Source organism: Ixodes scapularis, unplaced genomic scaffold (genome assembly GCF_016920785.2).
Source record: "Ixodes scapularis isolate PalLabHiFi unplaced genomic scaffold, ASM1692078v2 PGA_scaffold10__122_contigs__length_95168666, whole genome shotgun sequence".
NCBI classification, from domain to species: Eukaryota; Metazoa; Arthropoda; class Arachnida; order Ixodida; family Ixodidae; genus Ixodes; species Ixodes scapularis.
Genome location: NW_024609836.1, coordinates 9,803,173 through 9,813,412, shown reverse-complemented (window position 1 = coordinate 9,813,412; position 10,240 = coordinate 9,803,173). Strand labels below are relative to the sequence as shown.

Below are 10,240 nucleotides of genomic sequence, written 5' to 3'. Positions count from 1 at the left end.
TGGCGCTAGTGTCTACGGGACTTCCGGCTGCAAATTGAAGCAGACAGCATGCAGTCTACATTTCCTGCCTCCCTGTGTATTCCTATGGGAAAACGCGCATGAATTTTGTCTCTTCGCCGGAAAATAACATGAATAACTTTTGTCATTTCGGTTGTACCGGATAGTATGCGCCTTTATTGGTATTTTGAAAGTGTAATTGCTTTAGTTACAGCATTTTTCTCTACCGCTGAACGATGTTAAACTTTGCTCTATCTCAGGTCCAAACCTCTGTTTCAAGGAAGGTATGTGAAAACGAGCCACGATTATAAGCAAACTAACGATCGAAAGGAATGTAGCGTGTTTTCAAGGTTTGCTAGCATTTCGGTGGTGCTTATATATTGTTAATATGCCCGTCCTGTCATTGGATGAAAATGACTCCGTCGTGGACCTTTACGATCGGTTAAAGAAATATTCGCATGCATTATCAGGCACCTGCACTCTGGCTCCCCCTATTTGCAAAGATTTGGAGAGTGCGGGTGACGATTTGAACCCAGAACAAATATCTTCGCAGATATTCATGAGCAGAAAGAATAAAGCAGTACTTATTTATTGCAAATCTGACTATATTACGTGGCTTTCAATTTATTTTGATCGTCTGCGTGCACAAGGAATTACTTATCCAGTGTTACTGCATAGGTCTTGCCGTCTGTCTTGGTTTTCTACATGTCCTTCAATCGTTTGGCACGTATATCCCCCATGCTGGAAAGCGTCGACGTTGTGTTCGCGCTAACAGTGTCCGACAGTGCACATAAATACACGTACAAAGCGGTTTTAACACCGTTTTTCATACCATGAATTTCAAATAAAAACACTGTAACTGACCAACTATTTCGTCTGCGTGACTGAGAAATGTTACAATGTGCCTAGTACGTACAAATTATTAGTGATATTTGCTCTAATAATCGAGTGCAGGGAGAAAATGCACTCGCTTTTTCCCATAGAAATGCATTACCGGAAGTCAATTTCTGACTGCTTGCTGTCTGCTTCAAAATGCAACAGCACACTAGCGCCAGCTGAGCCCTAGCCAGGGGTACGATAGACAGGTGGGGAAACGGCCCATAGAAGTTTACCGCAGCGCCGTGACCGGATTGCGTACTCGTCTGCTTGTGGGTACCCCCGACTTGCGACAGATGGCGCTGCGGCGAGAGGAAAAAAATCGGAATCGGATTTGCGTGGAACTCTATGGGATACTGCGCAAAATAAACCGAGAGCACGACAGTGTTTTATTTAACATCCACAAAAAACCATCTCCCTCGGTTTAGCCGGTCGCCATCGGTCGCCCACCCGGAGTGAGAGTTCGCGGTGCTCCACATAGATGGCGCCACAGAAAAAGAGAAAACCATGGGGGACACAATGCGGTCACTCATTTGGCTCTCGTTTCCCCACCTGTCTATCTTACACCCTGTCCTAGCGTTTATTGTAATATGTAACTCTATGGCTGCTATGGCCCCGTCCGAAGAAAACAGTTGGCGGTACAACGTTTCATGATAAAGGCGTCCTTCGTTACCTAGAAAAGGACTTCGAGGGTTTTCAGCATACTCTGACACCACAGTCTTAGTGCTTTTATATGTCGGTGAAAGGCGAAGATGCCATCAAATACTAATCATAGAAACTTATGTTCAGCCCTTAAGGAATGGTGTACTTTTGATATACAACAATGGATCAAAGAATGCTCCACCACTGTCTTGTCAGCAGAAAATGTAAATCGAGGTGCTGCAGGCGACATATAAAACATTTTTTTTTTATTTAGGAAGAAAACAGGAAGCTATTACAATTTTTGCGTCCTTCCCCAGCAGTAGGAAGGCCATGGCCCCCTTGGTTGCCCCCCTCTTGCCTCTTCGGGACCACTTTCGATTCGTGGGAAGGATGGGACGGTAAGCGTGCAGTCGAACATGCGTTCTAGGCACTGCAGGTCCGACCGCGTGCGTCACTCCTTCAGGAAACATGCTAACCGCTCCACCGGCTCCGTGACGTTTCCGCCGCCGAGGTCACAAAAGAAGTGTTCGATAAACTCCATGGTGCGCGCCAGGTCGGCCGGGTATTCAATGTTGAACAGGTGGTAGGCGGCCATCAGCGTCCCCACCGCCTCCGCCGTCGTTTCGATGTCGCACACAGCCTCCACGCCGTCAACGAAGATGGAAAAACAGCTTTCCTTGACTTGGATTATCGGTGTCCTTGCCGTCACCTCCTGCGAAAATGGCCAATGGGAGCAGTCGCCCAGTGAATGTCACCTCTCGGCGAGCGCGGGCATGGTGCTGGAAGCATGCTCAACGGAGTTTACTCGAATGCGTGGAGAGACTTTGAAAAATATAAAAGAGCGTGACATGTTCCAGTACTATAGTCACTTGACTGAGTGAAAATGGCAGGATGCACTTCCAGCGCACACTCTATGCCTTCTTTTATGCTTTGACTGCGCGCATGCGCATTCGGAGTGTACGAGGCGCTGAAGCTCTGTCGAGAGCAGGCAGCTTGCGCTGCAGGCGGACAACTGAAGCTTTTCCCAGCTCTACTCACCTTTTCAATACATGGCGTGCACATAACTCAGTCCGCCCCTCTTTCTGGTGGCAAGAAGTGCCTCGTTAAAGGAGCTGTGCAACGATTTCAACGTTGAAAGAATTGGCATTTTCTGCTTTTGATATTGTTCACTGTGTCACAAATGGCAGAAAACACACCTCCTTTCATCGAAATGTTGCAATTCTGCCGCATAATAGCGAGGCAAAACTTAGAATATTTCCCGACCTGCAGCCACGAGCGGCGGCCATGAGAAACAAGCGGCGTGACGTCACTAGGGTAGTTGTAAAAAAGATAGCAAGTTGTGCGAATACCTGCTCGATAAAAGGTAACTTTTCTATAAATCTTGTCGTTCCAACATATATATAAGTGCATCAAAACCCTGGTATCATCGACAAAACTTTTATTATACGGTGTTTTAGTGGCGCCATCTATCCTAGGTCCACAAAACCGCGAATAGCCGTCAGAAGCTGGAGGGGGAGGGGGACAGCGCTGGACGGGCAAGGATGGGTATGGCTGGACCCGGATGAGACTTTTCTCCTTTCACCGTATATTTCGCGGGGCGCCCGCCAGCACGTGGTCACGCGGTCGCGAGCGGATGAGTTCTCGCTGCTCGCTGATGGCTCTAAAAACATAACTTTTCCAGAACCCCGCGCCTACTCAAGTGACTTCACTGCGCACGTGACCCGAAAGACGATGTACGAAATGAGAAGCGGCAAAAACCTCAATCTTTTTCATTTTTATTAAATAAAAGCTAGGGTATCCAGGCGAAATCTGTTTTCTGTAGTTCACTGAAGAAGTGTCAGGCATCAACTTCCACAATTATTTAAGCAAAGCCCTGAAATTGTGGCACAGCTCCTTTAACGCAGCGGAATCTACCCTCTCGTGCGCCCTTTCCCCCCCTCATGTCCGACGAAGTGATGTTGGTGTAAGCTACGTAGAGTTGATGCAATTCAAATAGAAACAAAAGAAGCTTGGAATGTTCTCAAAATGTCTGATGTCACTCCAATTTAAAACAAAAAAGTTTGAAAGAAATGTTCTCAAAATGCCAAGTATTAAAGTAGGGCCAAAGCTTCAGTTTTTGTTTTGAGAAAAGAAAATTAGCTGTTGGTTTAAAGCAGCAATGTGGATGAGATAATTCATGCTCACAAAAGAAGTGCAGTGTGTCAAAAAGCTAACCTGAGGAGGAGGTAGACAAATGCATTAGTCAGACATCTGTACATCTATGTAAGACAGATATAGCATTTATCTGCACTAAATTATGTTAAATTGAATCTGTTAAAATCTGTTAAACGTCTAGGAGCTGCAATGGGACCCCCCCTCGAGCAGCTTTGGAGAAGAAAAAAAAAAATCTTCTTTAGAGCAGCTCAGGAGCCACAAAAGTAGGGTTTTGTAGCAGTCTAAGTAAATGTTGGAACTAGTCACCCAGGTCCAACATGGGGCTCTAAGTGCGGGCATGCTTTTCCAAATACAAAAATAGCACAATGCTATTCAAGTCTGCATGTGACGTCCCAGAACCATTTCCCAACATATAATTTCCTTAAAATATGATTTAGCATTTAGCATCAAAAGCGAGAGCATAATTACAATTTATGCGAAAGAAACTGTCCTGGTAGCAGGCTGGTTCCTCTGATGAACTGTCAAAGTAAGGCATAGACAACAAAAGAACACAACTTAAGCCTCACGAGGACAACATGTTTAAGAATCCAAATCTTAAACAATTCCACAAGTCTGCTAAAAACAAAAATATTTCAAGATGCAATAGTATGGATTGAAATAAACTCTAACCCTTCCTGACTACAGTTTTCATTATTAGAAAACACAATAAATTGCAATACTCCAGTTGGCAAAGTACAAATCTTCTTTATCTGATGAAACTACAAATGCAAAATACTAAAGCTTCAAGATCCCACCACTGCCCATACATACGCTGCTTAAGAGACCATGAAACTTTTTTCTAACAACAGGCAAAACTATGAGAATAGAAAAACCTTTTCATAACTTGAAGCAGAACATTCCCAATCTTCATATTGTCCTCCTGCTGGTTTGCTGTTTAGTGACCAGCTCGTATATTAATTTTTCCTCATACATCATTTATGAGAAAGTAAGTTTGCAGAACACAAAACCAATTATTGCTTTTATTGTAATGTTCACGACATGAATGATGAGTGCAAAAGTGATCCCAGCAAATACAAACACTCCAAACATGTGGCAAAAAGAATATATACCTTTTTTTTCTTCATTTTGTGGAGTAGTTGTCGCTTTCCCGAAAGATTAGATGATCGGTGAATGCATGCCAGCACGCTCTTAGGTGCGTTTATATGTGCAATGTAATGCGTGCGGTATTTTTAGTACACACAGTCGCGTTTTGGCCGCTCTGCCAAAAAGAAAAGAAAGTAAACGACGAACTGATGTCTCAGAAGTTCTGACAAAGCCAACTAGGCATGTCCCATTTTCGAAGATCAAACATCTCACGCCGTCATTGGCTGAGCTGTGGCACTGCAGACACAAAGCAACCCACTTATACAAGTGCTTAGAATGCACTGGTACGGAGTGTGGTAAGCAGGGACATGGCCTGGGAGGTCAACTTTTGAACCATTTCTTCAAACTGATTCAAACTTTCAGGGCAAATTGAACCACATTAGGATTGATGACATCTAAAGTTTCAGTCTTGTAGGTCAATTCTACAACAGTCTTTAGAAAAAAGTTACTTTATTAGGAAATGTATTTAAAAAAATAATAATTGCAATCCACAAAATTTTTGTTTTAATGTGAAGTAGAATACCCATAGTGCAAGTTAGTTATCTAGAATGCTCATGAAAGCTGCATTGGCCTAATTGGTGACAAAATTTACGACGCCATTAAATGTGCAAGACTGTCAGCTCTTTCCCACAAACGGCACAGAGTTTAACATCTTTGCCACCAAGAATTTGCAGGTGCGTCAAGCGTGCATGGCTTACCCTCAGGCGGCAAAGCAAAACATCAATAGTTTGTTCCTAGTGAAACCTCCAAGATTTCTAAATTAAGCTTGATGACACAAAATGTGTTGTTACGTTCAGTGTCCCATTCTTAGTGCCACGACTTTAAAACTGATTTCGGCAGTTTGATATTTAGTCCCATGTTCCAGGGAAGAGAAAAAACAGCTGCCGGACGGCCATAAAAACAATGCTCTTCATGTAAGGCTCATCAAAATATTAGGTGCTGGAGGGAATCAGTCATCTGCATTGAGCCCTTATTTTGAAGTCTTCTGTTCACGTTCCACCTATTGAAAATGCACGGTGAAAGTTGCCAAATACGCACTTGATCTCACCACCTCGCCGTTTCCTCGAATGTCGATAGATGCACGCACGAGCGCAGCATCTGAAGCCAGCAACACCTGCGCCAGCTCCCAAATGCCGTCTGCTTCCAACGCAGCAACATTGTGCGCGTTAAGTCGGCGCTCCTTTACTCCTACTCCGACGCTCCGAGTTTCATACTCCGAGCGCAGCAACTAAACGGCGCATAGCATACAGGAGCGCGACGCACCGAGGCCGAGTTCCAAACCTACTAGAACGGATCCGAGTTACCCTGGCGGATTATGTCACGTGACAACAAAAACAGAGAAACGCTGGACGCGGGTAGGTTTTCGATGACCACCTTTACCCTAGAGTTAGATCGAGTAGGTAAGTTTAGGAACACGGCCAGAAACTATCGACGGGCCACACGAGCTCCTTCCGACCGTGGTTACGGGTGGCAGAAGCCGAAAATATTTCAAAGATAAATATATAGGCACATGTGGAGCGGCAGAGTCTAAAGCAAAAGAGATGGCGACGTTATGAAGTTTCTACGAACGTTTTAATATTCCTGAAAGATTTGAAGACTCGCTTCGTGCAAATATGTGGAAGATTACCTTGGCCAATCTATTTATTGACCATGCATGCTGTTCCAATTTAAATTAAAGCCAACACTCTTCAACCCGCTCTTCGACGCAGGAAACCCTCAAATTTGTCAGAGATTACATGGTTCCACTGGTTCCGTCGCGCAGCAAGACGGAAGCTACGCCAATACCGGCACACCGTCGTTCGATAGCACGTCAATTCGTTTTTAGGCAGTACGCATGAACAAACCTTTCCTGCAATGCTAACTGGTGTTTCGGCTTTCCAGTCTAAGTATCTTTATTCGCTGCGGTTGGGCTGAGCATTCTAAGCAGGGCAGCGATCTGACCCTCTTTTCATCACAACTTTTCTGTCGCCAAGCTATCGGCACGTTCGTTCGACAGACCAATTCGTTGTCAGGCAAGACGCACGAACAAACCTTTTCCTTGACGCTCACTGATGTTTCGGCTTGCAAGACGCACGAACAAACCTTTTCCTTGACGCTCACTGATGTTTCGGCTTTCAAATCGAAGTATCTTTATTCGCTGGGCTAAGCATTATAAAAAAGACAGAGCGGTCCGAATGTCTTCTCATCTCGACAACTTCTCCGTTGCTGTGCTGTCGGCACGCTACTGTTCGATAGATGAATTTCCTTTTCAGGCGAGATGCACGAACAAACCTTTTTCGGAACGCGAATTGCTGTCTTGGCTTTTAAATCAAATTGTTTTTATCTGCTGGATTAAGCAGTAATCAACTGAAAAGGGGCGGCGGTCCGGCTATGCCTTTCGTCTCGATGATCTCAACAGCAGTGCAGCCATCTTGTTTGTTTACGTGATGTCATGGAGGGAGCGCGAAGAAGTCACTCGCGCTCCGAGAAATTCTGGGTGCACAACTCTCGCGCTCTGGAGCACGGACTTAACGTGCCCATTAGCTTGGCCTCCAAACTAGGCTTCCCAAAACACCTCACTTTGTGGAGGAAAACTGAATACAACATCAGGCCTGAGCATGCACCAAGCCTTGCCCGAATCACGGAGGGTTTGCCAGGAGACCACTTCTAGCTATTAGTGTCGACCTCCACAAGTGCATCCAATTTTGGCTAGGATATCCGCATTCACTTTAGCAGACGGCATTTGGAAGATGGCGTCTGCTTCTTCTGGCCTCAGGCGCTGCAATCGCGTGTTCCTTTGTAAAGACGCGTCGTTGCCTCGGTGACGCTGACCATAGCAGACGGACTTTATCACGCGGAAGGAGAAGGCGGCGCGGCAAGATTAGGTGCATGCAATGGGCTCTTTCGTCGTGCTTTTCAATGAGTGGAATGTGACCCAAAAAAAGTTAGGAATAAGAACCTAATGCAGATCACTGGCCTTCTTCAACACCTTATATTTTGACGAGCCTCACACGAAAAGTATGTTTTTTGCTCGTAATCCGGGCTAAACTACTGAGGTGCCCCAATTTCTTTCAAAATAGCGTCAGGTCCTGGCCGGACAAACCTAGAGATGCGATTATGATCCAAGGAACGTGCAGCCAGTCAATCAAATAAAATAAAGCCAAAGCGGCCTCAGTAGTACTGTGCCCGGGAGTAAAAGGACCCCAGCCTGACCGGTATCGAAAGAGGAACCAACATACCTCGTCTGTCGTGAAGAAGAACGCCCTCCTTTCGTCGAACGCCACAGGCAAGTTAAGGAGCGAAACCTTTTCCGGATCGTCTGCGAGTAAAACGTAACGGGGAGTGCCATCTGAGTGCAACTGTTTGAAGTCTTCCATATCACTTGTGGCCGAAGATGGGAACTACCAATTCTCTTCGAGTTTAATCAGTTGTAGCTATGTCCAGGCACAATCTTTAGATGTCTATCATCCGGAGACCTTCCTTCGCGCTACGCGAGAATAATTTGCCTCAAGATCTCGCCGAACGCTCAGAAAAGCTTCGCAGCTTTTCACGTGCTTCGAGAGACAGCACCAGAAATGCTTTGCAGCTTGCTTAATATTTCGAAAGATGCACCGATAGGTGCCGACTAAGTCGGCATCGCCAGAAACCCGTACGAGGCTGCTAAAGCGCAGGAAGACCACTGCAACACTTAATGGTCTAAGCAAGTGGGCACCGACAGCGGGAGTCGAGAACTGGCAGCACCGTCTATCATCGCAACACTGATATGACTAAAAAAAAAAAAAAACAATGACGACAATGAGTGGTAAAAGGAACCAGAAGTGCTACCTTATAAATACTCAGCGAAACTTGATATGTGTTAACCCCTTAACTGGGAAGCGCGTCTTTTGACGCATGACAATTTTGACCGCAGCTTGGGAGGCGTGTCTACAGACACGCTGCTTTTCAGTTGGTCTTGGGGGAGTGCGTGTTTAAACACTCTTTTTATAGCACGGGAGAAAGCGCCATCTATGGCCAAGCATTGGAAGTAATCTTGCTTGAGAAACCAATGCATAGATGGCAGCACGAAAAATAGTTTGACAAGTAAGTGTGGTACCAAAAAATATGGGCCAAATGGGGACAAAAAGTGTCCCTATTTTGCATATATTTTTTTGCTTTCGGCCATGGAGTCCACAGTTGAGGGGTGAAGTTTGGGAAGATGACCCAGAGAAAGGGTGATTCATTGATTGTATTTATGGCTGTCATTGCACTACAAATTTGTTTCGCAGAACTCTCAGCAGGTTTCACAGAATTGTCGTTTACATTGGACAGCCTAGAACACTTGGAAACCTCAAGCCACATCTTTCACACACGGATGTTACCAAAAGCCCCGATTATACAGTGTAGACCGCAAATAATGTATGTCGCGGGAGTCGCGAAAATCCGCACTATAAGCGGTACCGCGCTATAACCAAAACATCAATTTTTCAGGCCAACATACATGCCATGAGACAACTTACCTTTGTAAAAGAATTTATTTTATGTTAGATGAAAAATAAAGCTTAGTTTGAGGAAAGTCTTTATTTCACCAGACTAGTACACTTCTCTCTCAAGTGTGTCACACATTTTGAAAGAAATGAGCGACTTTTGCCTGGAGCAGCCTTTTAACGGCGTCGCGGGTTGCGGACGGACGTTGCGAGCGTTCAGGATTGCTAACCCTAATCACTTTTCTCTGGTGATGAAAACGCGTGAAAATCCACATCTTTTATACGATACGCGCCAGTAATACCTTAAACTTGAGCACAGGCATGAAATGCTCCAAATAAGAAATCCGGGCGATGTTCGAAAACACAAATGCTTAGAAAGCACCACTGTAGTCGAGGTAAACAAACACAACGACACGGGCGTTTCTGCCGTCTTGAGAGTGCCACCACGAGATCGCCGAACGAGTAGGTGGATCTTCCCTTCTAGTACGTGCTGGGTTATCAGAGCGACACGCAACGAAAATTCACAGTCAAGGATAGCGCTTTTACGCGGAACGAACGTCGTCTACGTCGATGATCACAACCGACGCGATGTTTGCGGATAGAAGCCGGCCCGCGACCGGCATGCAACGCGCGCGAACACTTCTCCTCGACCTGCGATTGGTCTGTCGTTGCGGTTGTTTCCAACACGACCAACTCTGGTCGTGGTTTTTAGCGCAGCGGAGGGACGCACGCACGTGAACGACCCGTGCATGCGTCCCTCCGTTGCTATGGCAACTGAAGCCTCTCTCTTCGCTCCTTGCCCCGCGAGTGCCGCTTGCAGCCATCGCCGTGGCGCCGTCAGGCGCCGTTATCTAGTGTCGCACAGGGAAGCGTGCTCGCTGCGCCGGTCGGCGGGCTGTTCCAGAAACCGCACTATAACCGGTATTTCCCTTTGCATGCCTGCATATTTTAAGCGGTATGTAATTACATGGAGTTCTATGGGAGGC

At 45.8% G+C, this 10,240-nt stretch overlaps 1 protein-coding gene across 10 annotated transcripts in view; it reads right to left on the bottom strand.

The window, feature by feature from the left end:
• Positions 1 to 1,766: 1,766 nt before the first annotated feature.
• Positions 1,767 to 10,240, bottom strand: part of LOC8023850 — a 104,400-nt gene continuing 95,926 nt past the window's right edge. For all 10 annotated transcript variants that reach the window (XM_040205442.3, XM_042287343.1, XM_042287348.1 and 7 more), the window contains 2 exons: positions 8,031 to 8,110; positions 1,767 to 2,227 (listed from right to left, as the gene is read on the bottom strand). In XM_040205442.3, coding sequence (XP_040061376.2) covers positions 1,967 to 2,227; positions 8,031 to 8,110 — 341 coding nt within the window. In that variant the 3' untranslated portion in view covers positions 1,767 to 1,966. The remainder of the gene's footprint in view (positions 2,228 to 8,030; positions 8,111 to 10,240) is intronic.